This window comes from Centrocercus urophasianus, unplaced genomic scaffold (genome assembly GCF_019232065.1).
Source record: "Centrocercus urophasianus isolate 14NV4802_14NV808 unplaced genomic scaffold, USGS_Curo_1.0 seq_10, whole genome shotgun sequence".
Classification (NCBI taxonomy): Eukaryota; Metazoa; Chordata; class Aves; order Galliformes; family Phasianidae; genus Centrocercus; species Centrocercus urophasianus.
Window position 1 is genome coordinate 9,148,836 of NW_024884142.1, and position 25,948 is coordinate 9,174,783.

The window sequence follows — 25,948 nt, forward strand, 5'->3', positions numbered from 1 at the left end:
ATATATAAAACAGCGTGTGGGAATGTGATGCTGTTTAACTCATAAATGGAGAACAAAATTTTATTGGTCACTGTAAATATTTGCTCAAGGAAAAGGAGACGAGGTGAGAACAATCTGTATGAAAAGAAACCACATTAGTACCCAGAACATTGAAAATATTGTTCAAGGACAGTTTATCCTTGTGGAAAATATGACCCCCTGTAAAGCTGCTGAGTCTGTTTGCAGATCATTTCAAAATAGAGTCCTTGCATTTGCCATTTTAGTTTGTTTTGGCTGTTGGTGTCCAAACTACATTCCTAGCAAATTGCATGAAGTGCTTATTCCATTATTCTATTGTTATGTTTCTCAATAGAATGTGGTTATCTTGAGCTAGTGTCATGCTTTAGTACATTAGCACTAAAACGCGCTGATGGTCTTGCAAAGAGAGTGAGGGGAGACTGACATTGAACTGGTGCGCTATACCTTCTGTCTGGAGATTCCAAACTCAGAGATGGATTTCAGCTTAAAATGAAGAAATAGTATTTGCATTTTTTGTTTTAATAATCTGCTCTTCTTTTATGAAACCATGACATGTGCCAGTTCCTATATATTCTGCTCAATCTCTGTCCAGGTGCCTGGATTTGCTTGAGTGGTCCTAACTGGTTTGTGGATGAGAGGTGTTTTAATCTGCTCTGAATTTATATTTTGCCCAGCTTCATTTTTCACATAATGAGCCAGCTTTATCTGTCATGTGCACAGTTCTGCTTTCTTCACGTCCCAGTTCATAATTTTGTTACATGCCTTTTGTCCATAGAAAATAAAGGAATCGGGGAACTGAAATTGAATTAGACCCAAAACGTGCTTGAGTTTCCTGTTTTTCTTGTATTAAAATACTTTTTCTATTGAGACCCAACATGCAGCAGTTTCCTAACCACAACCACAAGGACTGAGAGAACACGGAGTTTTGTCGCACAGTACAGTGAAAGGGGCAGATCTGAAAGTGGACTGGGGCTCTGGCCCATGCCGAGCTGGTGGAGGAGGCACCGTCCCGTGGCACCAGCAGCTGTCCTGCCACTGGTTATTTTTGTTCCAGGACACTGGCAATGACTAGGTTTGTGGTTTACCCCTTGTCCAAGTCAGATATCGCCTCTCATTGTCCTTCTCTGCTTTTTATTTGCCCATTCTTTTCTCCTATCAATTCTTTTTTTCTTAGTCTTACCCCACTCCTCCTTCTTTCCTTCTGCCCTCTTTTTTTCTTCTTCTTTAGTCAGACTTAATGAATATAAAGTCAAGAAAATAATCCCTTCAAGGGGAGGAGGACGTCCTTTTTTCTTTTAAACTGTGCACCTGCATAGATGTTTGTACCAAGTACTTGCTATAGCCACTGCTGGGAACACAGATAGCCCCTTTAATACAACGACTGAAAGCCTTTTGATTTAAAATGGTGCATTCAGTTTTATGGCCTTTCACTGCTTCTGGTAGTATCCCTCTGCAAGAGCAGAGACAAAAGACAGCAGTGCAAGACCTGCCTCCAGCAATATTTCTACAGCCCAATTACCAGGAGGGCTGTTCATGCCGAGGTCAGTGCTGGGAGACCCTGTCTCTTGGTACTAAATACATTAAAAAGCTATTTTTTAATGATAAGATTAACAACTCTTTCAAGAAAAATATGTTTTCAAACTTGTGAGAATCAGTTCTGCTGCATTCCAGCCCTTGCATCCTCCTGATGTGTCTTTTTTTTGTTTTTTCGTTTTTTTTTCCCCCCTGTGGAAATGCTCATAGATTTGATTGTGATACCTGGAGATGAGATAGACCTGTTAGAATACAGCTTTGTTGATTCCACCCTCTCTCCCTCCATCCTAAGGAGGAGGTTCTCTCTCTCTCCCTCCCTTAGTAAACGAAGGGATATTTTAGATATCTTGCTGTTTGTTTTGGACTAAGTGAGTCTGTTTAGGGAGTAATGTTCTCCTCAGTGAGAATGGGAGGAGTGGAATTTGTAGTTCCTGCCTCAAGAAAAAGAGATATTTTTGCAAAAGATAAAGAAGCATTTTATGCATACATAGGAGGAGGCATGCTTCAAGATCTGATTTTTGAATACCTCCCAGTTTAAGGGAGCGATTTGGGCATTGATTAAAACCCCCTATTCTTAGTAGCAATAAGAGAAAAAAAAAAAACCAACACAAAAAACTGCATGTGATTAAATTGCATTGGTTTTGCTTTATTGACAAATTATTTATTAGAGACTAAGTGGATCCTTAATTTAGGTGCTAATTTGATGATCTACCATCATTGAAATGAGGTTGACTATTTATCCATTATCTCTTACAGAAGACAAAGGCAGTGATATTTAAGCAATTTGCATATTTTCTGAAGCTAAATATTAATACGCACATGTCTTTCCCCAGTTTCAGCCTGTCATTAGAGCTCTGTGATCCTTTTTCACTAACATTTTTGGTCTAAGCTTTGCTGCATAGTAAGATAAAATTTTGTTGAACAATTGGGCAAAACATCATTGCTGTGTTGAATAATCATTTTTCTGAAGGCTCCAAATGCAACCTTTAATTAATATTTCATCTGTGGCCAGGTTTGGTAGTTTGAATAAGCCCTAATAATAATGCTGTCTTCCTGCGTTTTTAGAGATTTAGTTTTTAGTCTGTTTGCAGTTATGTCAGAAATTAATGATTTTAGTTGTAAACCTAACAAAACAAGGAGTATAATCTTCTAATGGCACACATAACTGGGCCATGCACTGGGTATTTTTATGCTGTTCCTCTCCTTTGTTTCTATATCATGTCCTCCTTATTAATGCTTGATACATGCTATCACTTTCCTCCTTAAAAACCTTAGGATTGCAGTGCAGTTTGGGTGCTGAGCACACTGATGTGTTTTGCTGCTATCAGGACCTTTTCTACCAGTGCTTTTTTTTCCATCCTGCCAAATATCCCCCCACCTATTCATTCATTCCTCCTACTTAAGGTCTGTTTGACACTGTTGTAATGACTTCCCTCGAGAGACGTACAATTGGATTTGTAAGTTCCCTCATGGCTCTTGCTTTTTAATGTTTGTTCCTGAGTCAGCACTGTACGCATGGCTGATGGGAAAAGAGTGAAAAATTAAATAACTTTTGTTTTCTTCCCCTGATTGTATTACTGTGTGGATAACAGAGAAGAAAAGGACCTCTAAAATGGTTCAGGAATCTTACACTCTTGCATGCAATCATGTTGTAATATGTGGAATACCTAATGTTTCCGTATGTCTTTGTAGCACCTAATCATTTTTGTTAGAAGAAACTCAGTTTCGCTTGGGCTATATAGTCCAATACAATGGATGATGTGTGTTTTTATCCTGTAAGCAGCAATCCTGACAGACAGTATGGGCTCTGCTCCAGGTTGCATTTGGTCACAAAGTGTGTGATGCTAAGCTTGAATACTGATAGAACAATGATCTCACAGTTTGACACTGGGGTAAAATTAGCTTTGGTCAAATTTACATTTTTGAGCAGGGATGAATGTTTGTCCCCTGTGTTCTAAAAAATGAAATGTTATTTTGGGGAGTCTGTGGATTCCACAAATGCTTCTGGAGTTCAGAATCAGATTATTGCGTTCCTATAAGCATAATGTGAGTGTTAATGTTTCTTCTTGTCCAGCCAGCCACAATGGATTCAGCTGTGGCATATGTACTATGAGCACTCTTGTATCCTTACATCATATGTTGATGATTCTCATTCTGCCGTGTACTTTGTCATGGAGTGATGCAATCTATCAGAAACTCTAAGCAATCATTTTATTTTTGGGCTGCATACCCTTGCTAATCCAGGTAGCAATTACCCAATCTGAATATTTGGCAAGTAGTTCTTAATCCCTGTGGAGAAAGCATATACAAGCCTGTTTCTGGCCTGATTAACTTTCTTAGCTGCCTGACATTACCAAACAGTACCAAAACCTAAGGGGAGCTATTGTGTTCCCAGGTACCTCGGTCCTGAGCAGCATCAGTAAAAGATAACCATCCTGTTGAATTTTGTGTTCCCTTTCATCTTGAGCTGGCCGTGTCTCAGGTGGGTGCAGCTTCTGGCAGGATGCCCTCCAGCGTAGGTATTACTCTCAGAACAAAAGTTAGAGGGCTGCCAGATGTCCAGTGCCACCTGCCCTAAGGGAATTTTCCCTCTAAATCTCTGGATGGGTCATTTCACCAGGTGACTCTGCTTGTTGTTGCGATATGCTGATGTGACCATGTGACCAAATGTACTGCTTGCTTCCGTGTTCAAGGGAAGTGGAATTTAACTTGCTCAGTTGTATTTTGCAGCTGCAAAGGAGGGAAAAAATAGAAGTAAGAATACAGTACAGAATGGGCCAGCATGTGTCTTATTTCCTGCATTCTGGCAGCACTCTTGGGGTAGGAGGACACGGCACTGTGGCAGTGACCGTGGGCCAGGTCCTCAAGAATTCAAGAGCTAAACTCAGGGGTGGAAAGTGAGCAAAAGTGTTTTTATTTTTATCCTTACATGACAGAGAGCCTTGAATAAAGAAGACTGTTCAGTCTGTGACAAATCACATTTGTTTATTGATGTCCCCTTTTCCTACTCTTCAGATGTGGGTGTAGGATTTTGTCATTGATTTCCAGACTTATTCCATAGTTCCTTACGTGCTGGCAAACTGAAGTGAAACATCACTTGAGGGCTAACTTCCTGCAGCATCACCTTCCCATTCAGGTCTCTAAACATTTCTGACAAAAATATATCTGATGTTGCTTTTGGAAAAGGGCCCAGTGTGATTAAACACACCCCTTTTGTCAGCCAAGTGAGTCTGTCTGATGTGTCCAATAGAAAGTCCACTTGCTTTTGACTCACCAAATCAAATATCTCCTGTTTTTTATACCTGAGTTGTCAAGGGTCGCCCTTGGCAACACTTGAACTTGTTCTCTCTGAGTTTACTGGGGTTGTTTAACTGCTCAGCTCTTGCAAATAAATCTGGTAGTCAGAGACACAGCAAGGAGACACAAGGAAGTACTTTCAATCTTCACGCAGCTCTATGGGTGAGGTCAAGTACTTACCCTGTGATTCACCAGCAGATTTCGTTGGGATGAAGAGGTGAATATTGGTTCCCTTGTGCTTCTTCATCAGTTCCCACATATCAGCATTCCTCCTCATTGTGGTATAAAGGAAATGGTCGTGACTCACACTTCTTAGGTTTCAGGTAAAGCAGAAATCAGAACATGACAGTTGTTGAAGGTTATGACAGTGTTACATGTTATAAGTGGGTCACTTTTAGCCCTGGGGAATCTGCTTAACTCCCTTGCATTTTCCCAGAAAAGACCCCCAAAAGATGGAGGAGGGCAGTGAAGAAAGGAAAAGGTGCTCTCATTTTTATTTATGTTACTAAACAAAGCTGAGCTGCCAGGTTAGTGAGATCTGCAGGGAGATTGTGGTTAGTACGGGTGGTTGACTTGGCAGTGCTGCATTCCTTGCAGTGGGACTCAGGCCAACTGCATTACACCATCAACTCTGAAGGATCACAAATAGCACAAATTGCCGACAGAAGAGGAAAACGCAGCAGAGTTCTCGATACCTAGGGAAGGACAAACTTCATTTACAGCCTTGCTGTTCTGTCCACCACTGTGACCATCCCTGGAAAATGAAACTGTCAGAAAACCTGTTTGTAATCTTCTCAGCCTGTAACAGACTGGTTGTTGTCAAATACAAGAGAATGTAAATATTTGTAGAGTTTTAGTGCTTTTTTTTTTTTTTTTTTTTTTTTCCCCAGAACTATACATTTCCTTGGTTCCTTTATTCCTTCTATTTAGCAACAGACTGTGGGTCATTAGTATCTATAACACAGATCTCTCTCATGCCACGCCTTAACTAAATTGTCAATAGGAGGTGTTGTAGAAGTTTCACATATCATTCCAGCAACTGTAATATCTGTTGGGAAATGCAAAAACACCAGGTGCATAGCTGCTGGTTAGAGTTTCCATTTACTTTACCTGGGGCTTTTCTGTAACATGCAACAAAGTACGTCACATGCAGAAAAAAGTAGGTGGAAGGTTCTTTCCAAACCACGTTGACCGAAAGAATGTACGTGTCAGGTAAGCTGTATGCTGACGTGCTCATGTGTTCTGCAGTGGAAAGGGTTACCTCGTCAAGGAAATCTTCCTGGTGCAGGTGTGCATCCTTGCAGATTCATTCAGAGAATGAGAGATGAGAATGAGCCCTCCCTGATTTGACATGTACAAACAGCATTTTATCCATCTGTCTCCTAGGACATTTGCTAGCTGTCTCGTTAATCTTTTACTCGAAGTCAGACATATGTATTGATGGAAAAACAAACCATAGACCACAGACCCCCTGTCTAGCATTCCTGGCCTCCTCAGAATAACACTTGCAATAGAACTGTACAAACAGCACTGATATTTCCTTGGTTTTGTATCTGTATTTGCTCTTTTTTTTCACTGCTATACGTTCTTCTTCCTGCTATTTTGTTGGCATTGTTGAGTAACTACCTGCCCCTACAGTCCATCGCATACATCCCCTTGCCCATTTACGTTTCCCATACACTCCATTCCTCCTGCATCTCCGAAGTTAAGATAGGTTGGCTGAGAAACTGATAATAAGAGGTAGAAGCTTCAGTCTCAAGTTGCAGGATACTCTGTACTCTTTTCACTGATCTTCTTGAGGAGCACATTCCAACTTACTTGCTTCCAAAGGGAAGAAAAGTTTGGGGTCAGAAAACACTATATTATTTCAAAATATCTTAACAGCAAAGTGTCAGTCTTTGGGATTTCACCTTTGTTTTGGCACTCCCTCTGAATGAGAGTTTCCATGTAAATGCATGCAGTGGACTGAGGTGGTCATTTTGTGAAAATATCTGCTGTTGGGGATTCTCATTCATAGAATAATGTGTGACTTAGAAAGGGATTTAAGGAAGTATTTAAACGTCATGTTCATCTCTCATTTTTTCCCTATTCCAAAATAATAATATTACTGCTCATTTGCAAATACAAACAGAGAAATATGAAGGGGGAAAAAAAAAAGGCACTCGTGAGAGAGCATGTAGACAAAAGCCAACTTTTTTTTGACCCAGGCTGTGTCACAGGACTAGTAATAGAACAGTCAGATCTTAAACAGTTTCTCTAGTGTTTTAGATACAGATTGCTCACTTGAGACCCTAGACATTCCTTATGTTCCACTACCTTGTTGACAAGAACAGATGAATATCAAGGACAGCAAAAATTCAGGACCTGATCTGCAGTCAGTTGAATTGTCTTAACTTTATTAACATTAAAAGGGAATAAGAAACTTGTGACCCAGAGCCAGTTGCAGAGCATAGAAAAGGAAGTGATTTCAGGAACAGAAATATCTGTAAAGGTTTATCTCCAGTAATCTTGCCTCTGACTTCATCATCATCTGGTAGCAACAGACTTTTAGCTGCAGAGCCAGGGCAATTCAGTACTTACATAAAAGAGGCTGGAAGTGCTTGTCTTAGTGGTGTTAAATAGTGATCTACTATCTTACCAAGCAAGCAGATTATTTCACAACTTGCATCACTGAATTATACAAGCCTTTCTTGCATGTCTGCGTTTAAGCCTGCTGGTTTGATTGTGGTTATTGCCTCAGGTTTTCCAAAGCTAATTTTACTTTTAATAGTATTTATTTTCTGCAACAAAGCTCTGCGTGACCACACGATCCATTTCATTTTAAGTGAGGTCAGAATTTCTTTAGATAATAATTATTTGAAAGAAAAGAATACCTTCTGTAAGAACATTGTGCTTACAGAATGTTTGTGCTTCACATTTCTGTAAAGGAAAATTACTAAAGCAGAACCAGGGATTTATTTTCAGTTCCCTTCGATCTCAAAGTTATGCTTAGTACTGTATGACAAGGGATTAATCCTTGTGGGACTGGATTCAGATTGAATTCATATCTCATTCAGATCCACACGTGTACATTGTTCAGGGTGTTAGGTCTGGAAGTTTTAGCCAGTACGTTTCAAATATTTGCATTTGTAGTTGCTTAGTCTCAGCGAAATCTTCAGGAACTCTCATAGGCTTTGTATTCTCTAATTCAGGTGAGGATGTGTTCTCAGTGGAAATTCATATTTGATTCAAGGACAGAACTCTCCTCTCCTCTCCTCTCCTCTCCTCTCCTCTCCTCTCCTCTCCTCTCCTTGTCACAATGTGCTGTGGTGGTAGAAATATAGGCAACAAGTAGGAACTAGCTTTTATGTAGTGCATTTGGCAGTCCAACAGTTACATTATGAAGTTATTTTTATGGATTTTAGTCCATAATAATCTAGGCTACATTTAAGTTTGTCAGCCCATCCTGAAAAGTGCATCAGTTCATCTCTAACCCTGGGTTCACTGAAGGCACCAAAGTTCAACATGTAAGTTAAAGTGAAAATTACTTTTTTAATATAGGTTTTTGTGCAGACTAATTTGTCGGCTGGAAAGCAGTGAAGCTAAAGTAGGCAGAAAAGCTAGTGAAAGTGCTGTAGCAACTAACTGTAAACTCTTAAATCCCTGGCAGAGAGAGTACATCCAATTGTTATCACTTCTCTCATATTTAGATCAATTGTAAATTCTTCAGGGAAGGCATCCTTGTTTCGTTCTGAGTTGCACCCATGCTTGATCCATGGTTGTGGCTTTGGGGCTCTAAGGTACAGTAAGGACGGTACGGAGTGATCCTCTCTCCTTCGTAGTTGACCTGAGGAGGCCAGATCTGGCTACTGCTTTTTGAGTGAGCTCTGGGAGCAACCCTGCTACCCTCCTCACAAAGGTACTGGAGTGAGCATGAGAAGAGCTGACTTAACAGCCCATCCAGTCTGGCTGCTTTTCATCGTTCTTGTCTTAATTTCATCCAGAAGAGCACCAATGTGAAACGTAACGTCCTAGATGATTTCTCACCCTGTTACTAGGGTCAGCGTCCTTCAGATACTCAGCCTACCATTGCCTCCCTCTTCCCTTCCCCCAGCAGCTTGCTGTCCTCTAGCCAGGTTATACATATTTTTTCAATCCCAGTTGTTCATGGTCTCTGAGCACAAGGCTTAAGCAGCGAGCTACGGCTGCCAGCACTGTGAGACACCCCAAAGGGAGCTTGGCCGTGGCTCTGCCTGTTTTCACACCTCCCCACAGATGGAGGCCGTGGGCCCGCTCCCCTCCCCGGCGCCCTGCCCTCTCTGGGCCTCTCCTGTCAGAACGACTTTGGCAACTGCCCCTGCTGGATTGCATCATCCCGCACTTCTCCCAGGTGGCTGCAGCTTTTGAGCTTGCCTATCTGCCTGCCTGTCTGGTATTAGGGTTGGATCTCGCCTGTCTATCTGGGCTGTTGAACTCTGGGCTGCTTTGGCAGCTCTAATTGCGACTTGAGCCCAGCACTTTTGGGATGCAGGTGTTGCATCGGCAAATATAAGTTCCATCATTGTTTGCTGGGGATGTGCTTTTATGGTGTTGTAGGATAGGGGAGTTTGGCGTGTCAGGGCAAAGCGAGCACAAGATCTGCTTGCGTGCTTCAGGAGCTCCTCGAGCAGCTCCAGTGCCACTGAGGAGGTGTCCATTATTCCCCTCCCTTGATCTGGGATTTAGGGCAGGATGTGGCCAAATCGGGTTGCTGAGCAGTGGGGACATACGGTGACATGGGATTAGTGAGGAGCAGACGGATGGCAGTGCGGGACCGGGCAGGAGAGCCCGCACATGGAATGGCTGAGCCACAGAGGCAGCTGGCACTGGAGCGCCGGCACAGAGGAGAAACAGATGGCCATGCAGGCCCTTACATGGGCCTTCCTGGTGGGCCTGCTGGAGGCTGGTACACATCCCTTATTCCCCAAACAAAAATAAATCTTCTCCTTCCTGTGTGTGAAGAATTCTAGTAGCTCGCTGATGTTCACTGTCTTAAACGTAGTCTTTCAGCCTTTGCCCAGGTACATCTGTGCTGCCCATGAGCGATGCAGGATCGGCCGTGTTTGTGCCTTTGCCATGGTCTTATGACACAGTCACAGAGCCCTTCCTTCGCTGCTGCAAGGCTGCAGTATGAAAAGGTGGAAAAAGGACTAAAGGAGGAGAAATGCATATTATGTAAGATCCCTGAAAACAATTCCAGAATTGGCCTCAATACCAAAGGGAGCATGTAACAACTCATAGATGTACGGAAGTTAACATGACAGACTGCTGAGTAAAATTCACTTCAGAGGTGCTCTGTACCTCCGAGGTATGAGCAGTGTGATGTGATGTGGCAGTTGCTGTGGAAACCTTTTTGCTGTGTAGAGAAGAGCAGAACCCAGTGCAGAGGGTAAGCAAAGCCCAGGTAGTGTATAGCTCCATACGGTGAGACCCCAGTGTTCAGCACCCCCTCTTTGCTACCCTTTCTTGCTTGCAGGCTTGCATTATGCAGCTCTGTCTATTCTTTGTTACTACATAGCCACCATGGGGATGAGGTTTGGAAAAAGCACAGAACATTTCTAGTAGTGCAGATGTTTTCAATGAATTCACCCTTCAGAACTGAAAGCAAAGGAGGCCTGGAAGGGGAAAAGAGCTTGTAGCAAAAAAAGCATTCAGTTCATCCATATGTAGACCCAGTGTGAGCCTGCGAGACACTGAGTGCCCCCTGTGAAGTGGCAAGTGCACCTCAGTCCTTGCTGAAGTTCTGCTGAAGGCAGTGGGTATGTCTGCAGGGCAGTTGCAGCAGTGACTGCTTTTTGGCTCAGTAAATTATTCTTTGTGGCTGCACTCTGGCTTTGGCAATGCACACTGTGTGTATCTCTTTGTGGGCTTGTCTGTTGAAAAGAGGAAACATTCAGCATCTCTTCAGATCAGGACCTGGATTTTAAAATGCTTATGTAGGTTAAAATCAGAACACACATGCATGGGTTTGCTTTCAGGACAGCTGAGCACTTGTAGCACACAGAGTTGGTGCAGGTTTCAGATGTTTTGAGTCTCCAGGAATTGGTCTTAGAACTTCTTTCCCCAGATAATATCTGTATTGCCCTTGTCTCCATTGCCCCTTCTGCTGTATTGTATTTTAGGTATGAAACCCTACTATTTAAACCATTTGTGATACCATTTGTTTGGGAAACAGTATAAAATCTGCTTCATCTATCCAATGTAGGGGTTTATGCTGCTACGCAGCAGGGCAGAATCTGAGTGACTGCCATGTAAAATCAATCCATGATAGTGCAATCAAGTGGAACGGCTGTGAATGTCAAAATAAGGTCCCTTTTTCTCCACCATGGATCTAACTCAGCTAGAGACTAGAAGTCTTAAGCTGTGCCACCCATACGAAACCTTTGGGTGCAGATTTCCCCTCAAACATTTTCCAGAAGAAATCCCAGGCCCTTGTATCCACAACTTTCAAATCTTAGGGAAATAATAGAGAAGCAGTATTTGTGTGAGGAGCCTTTCAACTCAAATGCAAATAGTTCTAAAGAATAACATCATTTGTAATCTTACCAGAATAGACTTTCTAGTGCTAAAATATTTCTGCAGATATTAAAAAAGCTCCCCATGCATGCATGCACAAAAAGTGTGTATTATATTTCTGTGCATCTACATTTCTGATGCCCTCCCTCCTTATCCCCACATCTGTTTCCAAGAATGTCATACCTGGAAAGAATCATTTCAAATTAATTCAATTTGTTTCAAAGCAGCCTAAGCTGCATCCCTCACAAGGCCACTCAATCATATTACCACTCCTGTGAAACTCTTAATGGGACACAAAACAAGTAAAAGTAGATTCAGGTGATCTCACATATTAAACATACTAATTAAATCTAGCAGCAAAATGACTTAGCAAATTTCCTTTAATCCTGTTTTTAAATTAGGCCATATGTATTTTGGCTCCAGTTTTGCCTTGCTCTATTTTCTATGAACTTCCTTTTAACCATATCCTGTGGCCAATTCACATCCAATTGTTTGAGAATCAGTTTTAGGTGATAACCTTATGATTAAATATGAAGCTAATTCTGCTTTCAATCTCATTCCTTCAAAAAGTGTGGTAAATATCCCATGCAGGAGGGAGGCTCAAAGCTGCACCGATCTGCTGAAATCCCAAATGTTTTGGATCTCTGTATTACATGGGAAACTTTCCCTAAAGGAAAACTACCTTTAGGAAAGTAAGGATAGTAGCTCTGAATAGGTAGTACTTTTCACATTGCTGCTTTTGCATTGTTACCTGTGGGGCAGTATGAATCTATTTATATAGTTTTGCAGCAATGGACTGACTAACAAGGGCATCTTGAAGACTTTTTCTATACTGTTTTGGTATTTAACCCACCCTGTAGAAAGCTGGACTTGCAGTTCACAGAGGTCTACACTGATAGCCAAAATGTCAGTGGTGAATATCTACTTGGGTAAATCATCTGCCGCACACATTTTAACTTCAGGAAGCCAAACCTCCAGATGGCTCCTCTGGTATCCAAGATATATGATGGTACCTGAAAGGACTCTCTTTTAGGGGATGGGTTGAATTCCCCATTACTGCTGAGACCTAGGATACTGGCAATGCTTTGATCTCTCATGCTTCCTGTGGTTACACTTTGTTTTCAATCTAGTTTGCTATTGCATCCTAGCAGTTTTAGTTTGTTCTCAGGTTGATAGGAGTGTTTTGTGGTCTGCGCTGCGTATGTGTGTTATGGAGAAGTGTTCAGAGGCTGTTCTTGATAAAGCATCTGTTAATGTGATCTTGGAGGGGCTGGTCTTGGTGACCCAGGTTGTCCCTCTCCTCCTCATTGTGCACTGTACTCCTCCTGATTGCACCAGTGACATGAAATATGCAATAAATAATAGAATCTATAGCAACTGTGCTTTCACATAATAGAAATGGCAGCAAAATTATTTCCTGGAGCAGCTTTCCAGAGCATCTGAGCCAACCATTCAGCTGGAGTAACCTGTTATAGCTCTGTCAAATTACACAGGACTCCATCAATTTACTGCTGCAGATTTGGCCACCCTTGCTCCATCAGGAATTAGTGGATGGGAGATTTACTTGTATATGCACATGGGCAGAAATGCACACCCGGAATACATACCCAGAACTCCCATTTTGCTTGGATGGCAGTCTGGTCTGTTAGAGCAAGTTTGTGTCAGCACAGCTCCCTTGATCTCAGTGCAGTGACTCCTGCACTGGTGAGTAACCTCTGATAGCAAGAAAAAGCTGGTGGGTATGCATGTGTTTGGGGTCTGCATATGTTGGCACCGCACAAAGAAAAGAAGTTGTACTGTGGACTACATGTCCTATCTGCAGAGGTGCGAGGCAGTCACATTGCTCAGGAGTATGCTGAAATGATTGATGCTAAAAATGTTGTACCGCTGCACCCCACACTGTGCATTAAAGAAAAGCTAATGTGGGGCATATTAAATTTTATTGAGAGTGGGTTTTGCAACTCTTTAAGAGGCCATGTGCCATGCTTCCTTTTTTAGGATCCAACTACCAAAATTAAAACCAATAAATCTTTCTAAAAATAACCTGGGAAAAACTTTCTCCTGCATGAAAATGAAGCATGTTAATGTCCTCATGTGCCTTGATTTTCCAGAAGGAAAAAAAAGAGTGCCTTGTTGGAAAGTGCTGCATATTCCTTTTCAAGATAGCAAGCTCCATGTTGCCAGCTGTGCAAGACTGGGTGTAACTAATTCTGGGGTTCAGGCCAGTAACACCCTTAGGGGTGGGAGGAAGCTCTTCACTAATGGCAGTGGCTGTGACAGGCTGCCTGAAGAAGAACAGGATTTGGATCACTAGATCTGGGGAGGATGGAGCTGTGGGAAGGTGAAGTGTTTAAAAGTCAAAGAGATACAAATGGGGTTGCATGGATTTTAATGAGGAATGTGTGCTTTGCGGGCATGGCTGTGCACATACCTACTGTTTGCATTCAGTGAGCAAAGACATGTAAAAAGTGTTTGCATAACACAAATGGGAAGTAGGTAGGTTGGTTTGTTCTCACAGTCAGGCTCTTTCTGCTTATATATATGGATTAAATTTGCATTTATTGCAAAATATTGTGTACTCGTATTGTGGTGTATGTTAGGCTTGGTATTTCACTGTTGTGTTTTGAATTATTGGAGGGAGAGGAGAGAGAGGCAGTAAAAGCAAGTAGGGTCCTGGAGAGGTGCTCATTTCCAGTTACAGGGGAATACAGTTTGCATAAGCAACAGAGAAAGAGATTGTCTTAGAGATTTTGGAGAATTTATTCTCTGCGTACCTGAAGGCAGAGACAGAATTGCTATTCAGATCTTTGTGCCTTTGTGTCTTCCTGTGCATCTAGTAAGTGCCTTGCCCAGTTTGTGCAACCGCAGTTTGCACCCAGGAACAGTGACCAGTCCTGTATGAGTGTCTGCTCAGAGGATCACTGAGTGATGACAGTGGAGGAAAGCTCTCTTCCTCCAAGGGAGTGGAACCAAAATACAACCAAATGTTTGGAAAGGACAGCCCTGTGTGACCTCAGGTAGCTTTCCCATCTCAAAAAGTCTCTGAGTCTAGATTTTGAAGACAGTCTCATGCTGCAGCAGCTGGATATCTGGGATATGTACTACTGGTGCAGGTGGGAAGCTTCAAGCTTTCTGGAAAGGTAAAGGCTGAAGGTCGCAAATGCGCAGTGACTGCATTCCCACTCTGCCCAAACAGGAGTAATAATAAATAACCTTCATCTAAAGCATCTCTTGTAATAGCCACTATTATATTGGCACTAAGTGTGTGACAAGCCAGTGCTACACTGATAGCTTTGTGTTGATAAAAAACGCAGTCAAGACAAACACAGAAAATTGTTTTTTGAGATGCATTTTCTTCTAAAATGTTTTCTTGTAGCATTACAATAGCTTAAAGGAGATGTTGAAAATGAAGTGTAAGATATAGATGTCCTATATTTGCTTTTAAAGACTGGGGAATTGGCTAGAAAAATCTCTGTTTTCTAAGTGGGCCTTAAGCAGAGTCCCAAATTCACTGCTGCGCAGGCACACAAAATTCCAGCAGGGTGCATGGGGCAGGGCCCATTGGAACCAGCAGTCAGGGTGGTCTCCAATTAACCCTGCCACGTCTACCCAGCACCAGCGGGACATTTGCCACATGCAAGCTAGATCCAGGCCTCCCAGGGCCAGGCCTTCTCTGCTTTTGTTCATCTGAGCCACTTCTGCCTATTTCAAAAACCGTGGCCAGTTAGCTGTAATAACAGATGTGCCTGTGATATTTCTCTTCCTCTAAAGGTTACCGCCTAGACTGAGCTTGTTGCTGGCATGGCAGAAAGGCAGGAGGCAAGGGAGAGGAAGGAGCAAGAAACCTTTGCTATTGTATTTGCACATCTACTGAAGGAGGAAACAGTTTCTTTTCAGTACCAGCCCTTGCATCAGGGATCATAGGGGAAGTGGCAAGGTGCTCTTTTCTTCCCCCTATCCCTACACCCAGGAAAGTCTGGCACACAGTGATGTAGCCCTGTGCTTTTCACTTTGGCACATTCTCTCCAGTGCTGGGAGCTCTGGGGCTCAGCCTAAGCCTCGAGAAGCAAGGAAAGGACACCCGGCAGGCCCAGTGATGTGCAGTGATGTGCATGGTGTAACGCTGTCAGGGGCAGCAAGGATGAGCAGCCCTGAGGTGAGGCTGGCTATGGCACCTCATGGTGTCTCAGTGCCCATGATCAGCTCCTGCACTGTCACACTTCTCCTGCTCCATGCGGAGCAGCCAGCAGAAGTCTGTAACCATAGACTGTGGCAATTTCAGGCTGTCATTGCTGCTGAAGAACACTGCAGTGGACAGGGAGTGCTGTTGAACTAGAAAAGCCACTTTAAGAGAAAGTTTCCTTATCTCACTCTAAAGTCAAAAATAAAAGATCGTTCTTTTGCATGAAATGTGATCCAAAGGCCAGAATCCTTCTGGCAGAGCTGGCAGCATTACCTGGCGGTCAGGTTTGCTGTGGACAGGGAGCACTGGGCCACGGGCATTGTCACACTGTGAGGGCTGGTAAAGCCTCGGACCCACGGCTGCCTGCAGATCTTCACAGCAGCATTCCTTGTGTGACAGGCTTTTTCACATTTCCCCATTCAGCTGATTGTGGGTGCTGTGCTATTTTAAACCCACATGGAAGTATGTTTTTAGGACCATCTGCTACCGGCCCTAACCCAGATGATACAGTTAGAGCCTGCCCACAGCATCCTCCCCTCCTTCAGGCGGTTCCAGGAACAAGCGGTGAGTCAGTCCTGCAGCTGAACTCATATTTAGCTAACCCTGATATCCTGCATGCTGGAGGGAAAGGCACAACGGCCTTCCCAGGTGCAAAGCCTTGTTATTTCCACGACTGAGAGGACCCCGCTTGGAATTAAAACAACAACAAAAAAAACCAAGCCTAAACCAAAGCGATGTCACGTTAGTGCACCAGTGGCTCTCCTCTGCACTGAAATAACCTTTGCACAGCCTGAGCAGGGCTGCTTCATCCCTTGGAGGCTGAGGAAGGCCATGGGTCTGTCCCAGAGTGGTTTGAGAGCCAGGGCCTCCTGGCAGGTCCTGGCCTCCTGTCATCGGGTGAGTGTTGTTGAATGCGTATCTGTGGATCCGGATGAGGCTCTTCCTCCCCATGAAGAGCTTCCAAGCCTGAAATAAGGTTTCAGCCAGTGAATTGTCTAAAATAGCCTCCCACAGCGCTGTATGACTAAGGACCTGTGTTTATAAGCTATTACTTTGTATATTTTGATCTTGTGCTCTTTGATCCCCGTGTAATCTAGCAGCAGCTTTCTGGCCATCCACCGTTTGGTAAAACTGGCAGAATGTGCCCTCTCCTTTGGACTGCTGCTGCCATCACGTTTCTCCTGGATGCACTTAGCATGCTGTACTGCTTGCCACCCAGCAGGTTAATGACCCATAATTATCTCCTCTGTATAATGAGGAAAGCTGAATATCTCCACAGCGGATTTGCTAGCATCCAGCAAAGTGTTTCAATGTTAAACGATACCTGAGGCCCTGCCCTTCTCCCACTGAAGTTGACGGTGAATTCATTGACTTCACCAAGCTGTGAATTTTCCTAATTCTGCAACAGAGAGAAAAACACTCACTGAAGCTGTTGTCAGCATTACCTGCAAAATGAACGTGTATGAATTCAGTTTTATTTAGGCTACGCAGTAAGTATCCTGTTTTGATGCATATGAATTTAAATCAAGCGTTGTGAACCTCATTATTTAGTGCTGCTCATATGACACTGAATTTGCTACAGTACCCTTGAGACAGGCAAGCTTTATCCTGCCAAACAGAAACACCCTCAGCTGCACCGTGCTGCTGCAGGCTCCTTGCAGTTACTTCATCGCCGACCGACAGCTGTGTCCTCTGACCATTATCTGGTGGCCACATACTTCAATAGCAGACTGTATGTACTGTATGCACTAGGACTGCAGTGTGACCTGACAGCTTGGCTTCCTCTCCCAGAGTATATCTTCTGCTACTCTTTAGCATCCTACAGTTTATCTGTGGTCAGCTTTCTTACCCATTTCCTGCCAGCTGCTACTGGTCTTTTAGTCAGCTCTGCCAGGCATGCAGGCACTGGGGAGCTCTCTGAGCCTGAAACTGTGTTATTTCTTGGATATAGGCTTTGTAATAGAAGACTTCAAATGCAGGATTTAAGCACAAATTTTCTTCACATGCTGTGTAATGGCAATTAAAAAATGTCACTCTTAGAAATACCTCCCATTTGTAACATGATATTCATTTCATTTCTTGCATTTTTGCAGTGTTACAACTGGGGCTTTGCAAGCACACAGTAGCTTCTCACAGCAATTATAACTCATTTCCTCAGCACAAGGACCCCAGCATTTGGTATCCCTTCTCCCCTTCCTCTCTGTGTTGTCCTGCAGGTATGTTAAAGCAGCTGTACGATATTTCACAGGATGGTAATTCCTAAGCTTTGCACATCGCTATGTCTCTGTGTTGCGATGGAGGCGAAAGCACCGAAGCACAATTTGGAGGTATCCCTGTTGCTGCAGCAGGGTGCAGAAACCACTTGTCAGCTTCCAGAGGATCGGTGCGGGTGGATGTGTGCCTCACTCCTGTTGCTCTTCTTGGGTCACATTTTAGGTTTATTCTTGGGGCTATTTTTGTAAGCATCTGCTCTGGGGAAAGCCAGTGCTTTGGAATTCAGGGCCACCAAGTGAGCATTTTCTCTCAGAGCGACTTCTGGGTGGTGGGTCCCTTTCCTGAAATGCTCCATCCCCAAATGAGATGATTGTTCAGCAGGGCAGAAATCAGTTCCCTGGGCTTTGGGGCTGCAGTTTGCTGAACAAAATGGCTTTGAAACAGTGAAAGGAGAAGAGCTCAAAGCCTTATCCAAAGAGTTTCTTTTTTTTTTTTTTTTTAAGAAGAAAGCACTTTAAACCTTTGTGAGGTTTATGAGTCAGCAAGTAATGGATCCTTATGCTGGGGTATAGGGCGGAATGGAAGTTCCAGTAACTTCTTGCATGCTCTTTGCAAAGATCTGATGCATGCCATCAGTAGCTGCTTCCTCTGTGAGTCAGTGTAGGGAAGGCATGGATGAGTCCATGACCTACCTGAGAGCAGGAGTGCTTAGGCCAAAGGCTGAGGCAGACCATGTGGAACATCAAAGGAAGGAGAAGTTGCACTCAAGTGCTGGACTTCAGTGCCAACCTTCTTGGGGGGCTGAACGTTCATGGCATGGTCTCTCACATGAGATACAGGGAAGAAATATTTTCCTGCCTGTCAAACAGTAGGAGGGATTGCTTCCATCCTCTCCTATTCATCATTCATTCTGAAACCTAATGATGGCACCTGTGGATGGGAGTCGTGTTCTGGTTCTGAAGAGGTCTTTGGAGGAGCCTGTCAATCTTTGTGGTCTGTTGAGGACACCTAGAGAGGTTTGTCTCACTATCCTAGAGCCAGCATGTGTGAATAATCTGCTTTCAATATTCATCATTGTTGCCTGCTTTCTTCTGGTTGCTTCAGTAGATATAGCGAGGAAAAAAAGCTTTATCTGTCCATTGGAGTGCCACTGAATGCTAACATGGAAAATGCCTATTAGACTTTTCTGTATCTGTTGTGGGTCTCCTGAAATGTATTGAGGGAATTTTACTTTTGAAGATGGAAAGGGCTGCTGCAATCCTCTATTCAGATCCCCTGCATAATGTAACCCATAAAAAACACCACTCTAACTCTTTTGCATCGGCTGCATTAGGCTTATTAAAAGTCATATTTCAGTGAATCCACTTGACCCAGAGATACCAATCTACCGATGTAACTGTTTGTCCTTCAGTTCCTTACCACTCTACCATTTGTTTCAATCAGTTGTAGTATTTAATAGCTTTTTTTTTTTTTTTTGTATACATTTCTCCAGATAATTGCTAAGGATAGTGAGCAGCACTGGGCGAAGATGAGGTTTCTGTGGGATCCCATTAGACATCTTCTGAAGATGAGGATGATTCAGTTAGGATTGCCTTTTTGAGCTCTGTTGGCTCATCACCTTTTAATCGATTTATTATGAGGTACATTCATTCTGGATAGTGCTAATTATTTTAATCAGTGCCACGTGGGACTGAGCTAAATGCCTCACAGATGTTGAAACACACAACATAGACACAGCTACCTTTATCAGCTCAACTTGTAATTTCACTAAAAAGCAATACTGAACTCATTTGACAAGACTTTCCCACAAAGCCGTGTTGATGACTATTAATTACGCTGCCATCTTTTGAGCCTCTTTCAACTCTGACTCACGTGAGCCTGTCAGTGTGGGATGAAGCTGCAATGCAGATGAGCCGTGGGGCAGAGGGAACTTACTGAGCTGTGTGATCTGCAGGCGAGGACCTGCAGAGAGAAGTAGTAGTTTTGAAAGAACAGGGAAACAGAGACCTTGTTAACCCATCAATCCACTTATTCCTTGGTCAGTGACAGGCTACCTTGTGACTGCTTAGGCCGCTTGTTTTGCCTTGGTAAACAGTGATGCCTCATGAGTTTTTTGCTAGCCTTCTGGAAGTTCTCCAGCAGTCCAGGATGTGTTAAAAATCAGCATGGACTTTTTGGAGAACTCTGGCACATTTCTTTAATATGCTAGGGTGCAACTTACCAAGTACTGCAGATTGAAAAATGTTGAGTTTTGATAGCTGCTGTTTAACTTTCTCCTAAGTAACTGATGGAATAGAAAGTGTTTCCTTATCGCTGTGAGATAAGAATACAGCATCCTGCTACTTTCCAAATACAAACCAGAAATATTTATTGAATGCTTCGGCTTTTATGAATTGTGACAGACAATTTTGAGATTCCTATCTAGCATTGGAGCTATCCATTGTTGAGATTTTGTTTGTTCCTGATATATTTAAACAGTTTCTCTTTATTGTTCTTACTGGCTGCAGATTTGTTGTGTTGGTACCTTTAATTTCCTACAGTAATTTCCTTCACTGCTGATATATATGCATCCACACTGTCAAATCCGGATTTGAGTCCAAAGTCCAAACAGCCCAACTTTTAATGATTCCAGGCCCTGTTTTTGTCTCAGTTCAATATAAATCAGCAGCTATAAAGCTTGGATCAAGGTTTAATTTCTGAATTTCACAACCCTTTTTCCCGAATCCAGAGAGCTTATTCAGTGGCTCTCAATCTTTCAGCATCAAGAGTAGAAAAGAAAAATGCCCTTTTTTTTTCATTTCTGTGAACAAGCCCTCCCACAGCTCTTTGTGCTATGACAAAAATATCTGGATTGGTTTTTGGGGGGCAGGTACAGTTCTCAGTGCAGAGGTGGATGGGGCTGCCCATCCTCTCCCAGAGAGGGTTGAAACCCCATTGCAGGACAGGCTGTAGGGGTCAGAGGACTTCTGCAGGCAATGAGCAAGCATTGAGTATGGAGGCTGAGTCCCTGTACTCTGCTCCAGGTGCTGCTGGAGTGCATATGAATAAAGGAAGTCAGGAAGCAGTGGGGAGTAATGAATGCCTCCGGGTTGAGGCCACGCATATTGCCTCACTGTCCTCTTGTGCAGTCACTTGCATCAGTGCTCAGCCCTTTGTGCATGGATAGGAGGGCAAGCCCAATTGCTGCCTTGCTTTTGACTTTGGAGGTGGGAGGAAGCAGCATTTGGAGGCATTTGGGTGGAATGAGGGGGACTTTCTCGTTTCTTCCCTCACAGCTGCTGTGAAAGGTGGTTTCTGCCCTTCTTGCTTCAGTCCCCTTACCAGCATGCTGCTATGCACCACAGTTGTGCTGGGATGTTGTGCCTCAGTGGCTGAGAAAAGCCCTTCCAGGTGAGTTGTTATTTGTGATTGCAGCTGGCTGACCATTTATTGACTCTAGCAGTGGGTAAAGTTATTTAGAAAGTTAGGCAGCTGGAAGAGCACTGCAAGCCTGGCTTACAACTCTCCTCTCTTTCCCAGTAATAGACTTTGATTTGCCGTAGTTCATTTCCCTCTGAAGTCTGCTTTTTGTAGATAACATAAAGCACTTGGCATAGTGGTTGATAACTGAATGTATGAAGCATGACATTTTCCTAGATATGGTATGCCATATGAACACTTGTCTTTTGTATCAAAACGTATAAACAAGAGTTGACTGAGGGCAAATAGCTTGCTCAGGCCCTCGGGAGAGGCAGGGAGGAGAGCTGGCACAGAGGACAATGGGATTTGGTGCAACTGTGCAAGGTGGGCACGTAGGAAGGCAAGGCCAAGGGCAAAAGATTCCCGTTAAGCAGCTGGTAGTGGGTGAGGTGCTTTATGATGGCAATGGAGAAAGGACCTTCTGGGAATTTAATTTTCTCCTTGCTTGTTTTTCTGCCTATTGATTAGAATACTGAGATTCTTTTCTGTCTCTGAAGCATAGCAATCCCCCTCTTCTGCCTAGTGAAACACCTGAGTTTGGCATTAAGGACAGAGATACCCCTCCTGGCCTTGGTCCTGGCCAGCCATATGGGGCAGATGATGGTGCTCATGCTGAGCCCCAGCCAGGCTGTTCACCCCCGTGTTTCTCCCTTAGCTGCCCACAAAAGGAAGCTAAAAATAGCAGTCAGGCTTACAGAGTTCTGGGAAACTTTAATTCCTTCATATGAATAAAGCACTGAGCTCTGCGGCTGGGAAGCACACCACACTGGGAGATGGAGCAGTGTATATACCAGTGAATGTGCAGAACTACGTGGTATATTTTAAAAGTAATGAATCTTTGCACCTTCAGTTTTACTATTAGGGCTTTGCTGAGAGCTGCATTTGCACTGCTGCATTGCTGAGGTTTACTAAGGGTGTGTGTGAACCAAGAGAAAATGCCTGCCCATCTCGGCAGCTACGAAGGGTTTGTACCAGCAGGCTGTTCAGGGCTAAGCTTCATTGTGCAGTGGGGCTCTGGCCAACACAGGACATACGAGAGGAGGAAGCAGCTTGGATATCAACTCAGGCTCAGTTTTAAGGGAAAGCAGGCTTTGCCTTTATATGACTGACTTTGTATGGCAATCAGATGTGTTTTTGCATTGGGTACTTACATTCTGTTTCAGTAGTACATGTATAAGGTATCCAGAGGCACCGGAACTGAAACTGAAGAAAACATTTGTGGGGTTCCACAGAGACAGAAGCTGCCACTGGTCTGCACGTGCCAATCCTGCTGGTGCACATTAGAGCTCAGAAGGAGAGCCTTCTGCTTGTTAATAATGAAAACTGAACCTAAAACTGGCCTAATTCAAATTCCCAGTGCCCAGCAAACTGGAGTGTGGGGACTTAAGGCAGAAAAGAGGGGCAAAACCAGGTAAAGATGTTGTTCTATTTATTTTACTTCATAGAGTTGATTAGAGTTGGGTGAAAATGATTAGCTGAAAGGATTCAGAGTAAACCAATTTAAAATGTAATTATGAAGGGCTCAAGATAGCGTGTGTGCATAATTATGTTTCTTGCCTGTGTGCACTGTACTTGGTGATTTTGTTCTGCAGAGAGTGGAAGGAGGAGGCCGGGTGTTGTGGTGTGGCAGCTGCCAGGCTGTTCTTGCTGGCCTTACCCTGCATCCGGAAGTGCTCTGCTGGCCAGAGGTACGCTGAGTGCCCAACCTGTGCAGCCACAGAAGGGAGAGAGGGCTGTAACAGGGGAGAGGCAGGGGGCTAAAATTAATTTGGTCATTGGAGGTGAAGGGTGATTGATTGTGCGCCATGATATCAGGTAAGAATGTCTGGGTTAGGCAGTGAGTGAGCTGTGCATGGTGGTGCGCTTTAGACAGAAGGCGAAAGGATGCTCTGGGTGGGGTGACTCATGCAGCTGCCATGAGACCTCCCCACAGCCTCCTTTGGGGGAACCAACCCAACTTCCAACCATTAGCTGAACCTGCACAGCCCTAGAAAATAAGCAGTGTTGATTCATATTGTTTTGTTGTTCCTTTTTACTCTTTGGGTGTCTGCTCTCTGTAATTAGCCTTCACTGGTTTGAAAGCTACTCAGGCAGCAGTGCTTCTCTAGTCTTCAAAGCCTGTCTTGCAGCGGCCAGAATGCAGCTGGCTGCCATGTCAGCACTTTGGACATGGCTGCTGACATTTTTTGGATGTGGGCTGTGAGATAAAGATGTTCCGCTGGGACAGGCACACTTTCATAGCAAGAAACTCCTGTTTCTGTTCTGTCCTTTGGTCGGTACTGGTGTGTGTCTGCCTACTGATTTTTCAGCACAAACAGCTAATCCTTTTCCTGTTTAATCATTTAGTCTGCACCGATGTGTGCTTCTGAATAAAGGCCTGGAGACCAGAACTTCAAGCCAAATTGTATGCCTTGCGAAAACCACAAATCAAACTTTGAAAAATTGGTGCAATAAGAAGTAAAGCTCCCCAGTAAGGAGAAAGGAATCCTTCAGCAGCCGTCATCTTAACTCCTAATACCTTCTTGCAGGAAAGAGCTATTTTTGGAAGATGGCAAGGGAAATGAAAAGGGGTAGCAGTGCCTACAGGTGATAACGCTGACCTGTTTTTCTGGCATTCATCCAAATGCTAGGCCAGCTTTGCTTGAAATATGGGTGATTCATTAATTGAATTGCAAGCAGATAGCGTGGTGCAGAAGCACAGCTTTAGATGTGCTATTGTTTCAATAACCCGAGTTTTAGCTGTTCCGCTTTAGAAACTAATGAAGCAAATAGTGTTATGACACAGATGTAGGTAATGAAAATGTGTCAGAGAAAGGCAATTAACCTCTGTACCAATAAAGTCTTCAAATTAATAAAATATTTTTTAGATATTACAATAGTTAATAAGAAATATATAGGCCATAAGTATTCAATGCCTCAAGCCTTGTGGAATCATTTACGTATTTGACGATTAGATGCAAAACTTCATCAAGGAAAAACAGGAGGTTATATCCTCTTTGCACATGAGTAAATGACTAGAAAGTCACAGCTTTCTGGGGTAAGTTGTGGATTTCCATTGGTATCATCTCCCTCCTACTGCAGCTAAGATCAGTTTTTTTTCCCACTATGAGCATCTCTTTATCTGTTACATTATCACTTCTCTGCTGGATGTTCATGGGACATTTGGAGCTGAAATACCACTGATTAAAAACCAAAGCAAAAACCCAGCTACCTGACAGGAGAAACAGGATTGTATAAGACAGTTGCTCAGAGCAGGAGAAGGTTCTCTCCAGTTTGTCCTCTCTCTTTCTCATCATTTTTGATTTCTCCCAAACTGTCCCACTGACAGTGACCAAGAAGCTGATGTTTACTGTAAACCAAAGGTAGGTCAGTTAAATATAGACTCTAAATTGAGATATTATGTAAAAGTTGTTATAGACACATAGACATGACTGCTCCCATGGGAGAAACAGGAATATTTCTGACACCGCATTTCCTAATGCGTTAACGTTGTAAGAGTTGTGCTATGAACATCACTTAGCAGCTTCATGGGGTATTCTGAAGAGCTCAGTTGGTGAACATCACACCTACAGTTCTGTCACATTGCAATATCACCAAAGTCGCTTGATTTGGAGGCGTTAAAGGTACAAATACTCCAAAAAATGTGGACTGACCTCACATATATCTTTTATGATATGCAATTGTAAAACGTTCTCTTACCTTGTTTACAAACACTTCAGACCAATGCATTTAGGCATTGCACAGCTGAAACCTTTAATTACTCCAAGATCAAAATAACCTGCCATATTTTCTCTTGACATGAAACCACTACAGTGTTGTATCTCATATTCTCATTGCTCGTACTGGTAGATCTATGATAAAAGCAAAGATTTATCAAGGGTTTTCATATTTTACCAATGTCCTACCTCTGTATTTCCAGAAACATCACTGTTAAAGGTGTTAAATAATGTATAAACATTAATAATTAACAACAAACACCTCATATAATTTATCATTATCGAGGGGCACGTGTTCCTGATTACAGCCTCCATTCTTCTGCTCCTCCACACTGCAACCCCAAACCTTTCCTGGCACAAAGGAACTTGGCTGTGCCTCCCATACCTCCTACCATGGTCAGGACTTCTTTGGATGAGAAGCGTGCACTGAAGAGCAGCTGTGGACCTGAATGACAACCCTTTCCCTTGGACAGAGAGCCTATAACTCACTCTCTTTGCACACATAAATTCTTAATCTGATTTCAAATAATTTGTTTTATATGACTTCAATTACAACAGGTGTTGTCGATAACTCTCATAACCATCAGGGTGCATCTCATATCTTGCTCAGCATATAGGAAGGCCAATATCTTTAACAACTCTGTCTCAATAACAGTTACCAGTGCAATCTGACTACTCAAATGGTCTTACTTTTTCACAGTCTTAACTGAATGGACAGTCTGAAAACTTATGAGTTCTTTGCAATAGACAGTTGCTTGGGAAAACAGCTTTCATAGTTTTTTAAATATACAGTAAAAATTATATAAAATGTAAATTTTTAAGTAATTCTTTATCTATATTTTAAGCTTTGGAAATATTAAGCATCCAAACTACTAGCTGAGGTAGGTTAACGTTGCTTTCTTGATTTAGCTGACAGAGAACTTGAGGCACTGTGTTATAGGAAGCCTGAATCTACACGTATGGGATTCAGAAAAAGACAAGGAAGATCAGCACC

The 25,948-nt window shown here is 43.1% G+C and overlaps 1 protein-coding gene across 1 annotated transcript in view; it reads left to right on the forward strand.

The window, feature by feature from the left end:
- Positions 1–942: 942 nt before the first annotated feature.
- LOC122162458 overlaps positions 943–25,948 on the forward strand; it is a 134,152-nt gene continuing 109,146 nt past the window's right edge. The window contains exon 1 of the mRNA XM_042822766.1: positions 943–1,090. Within this exon, the coding sequence (XP_042678700.1) occupies positions 1,083–1,090 (8 nt within the window). The 5' untranslated portion in view covers positions 943–1,082. The remainder of the gene's footprint in view (positions 1,091–25,948) is intronic.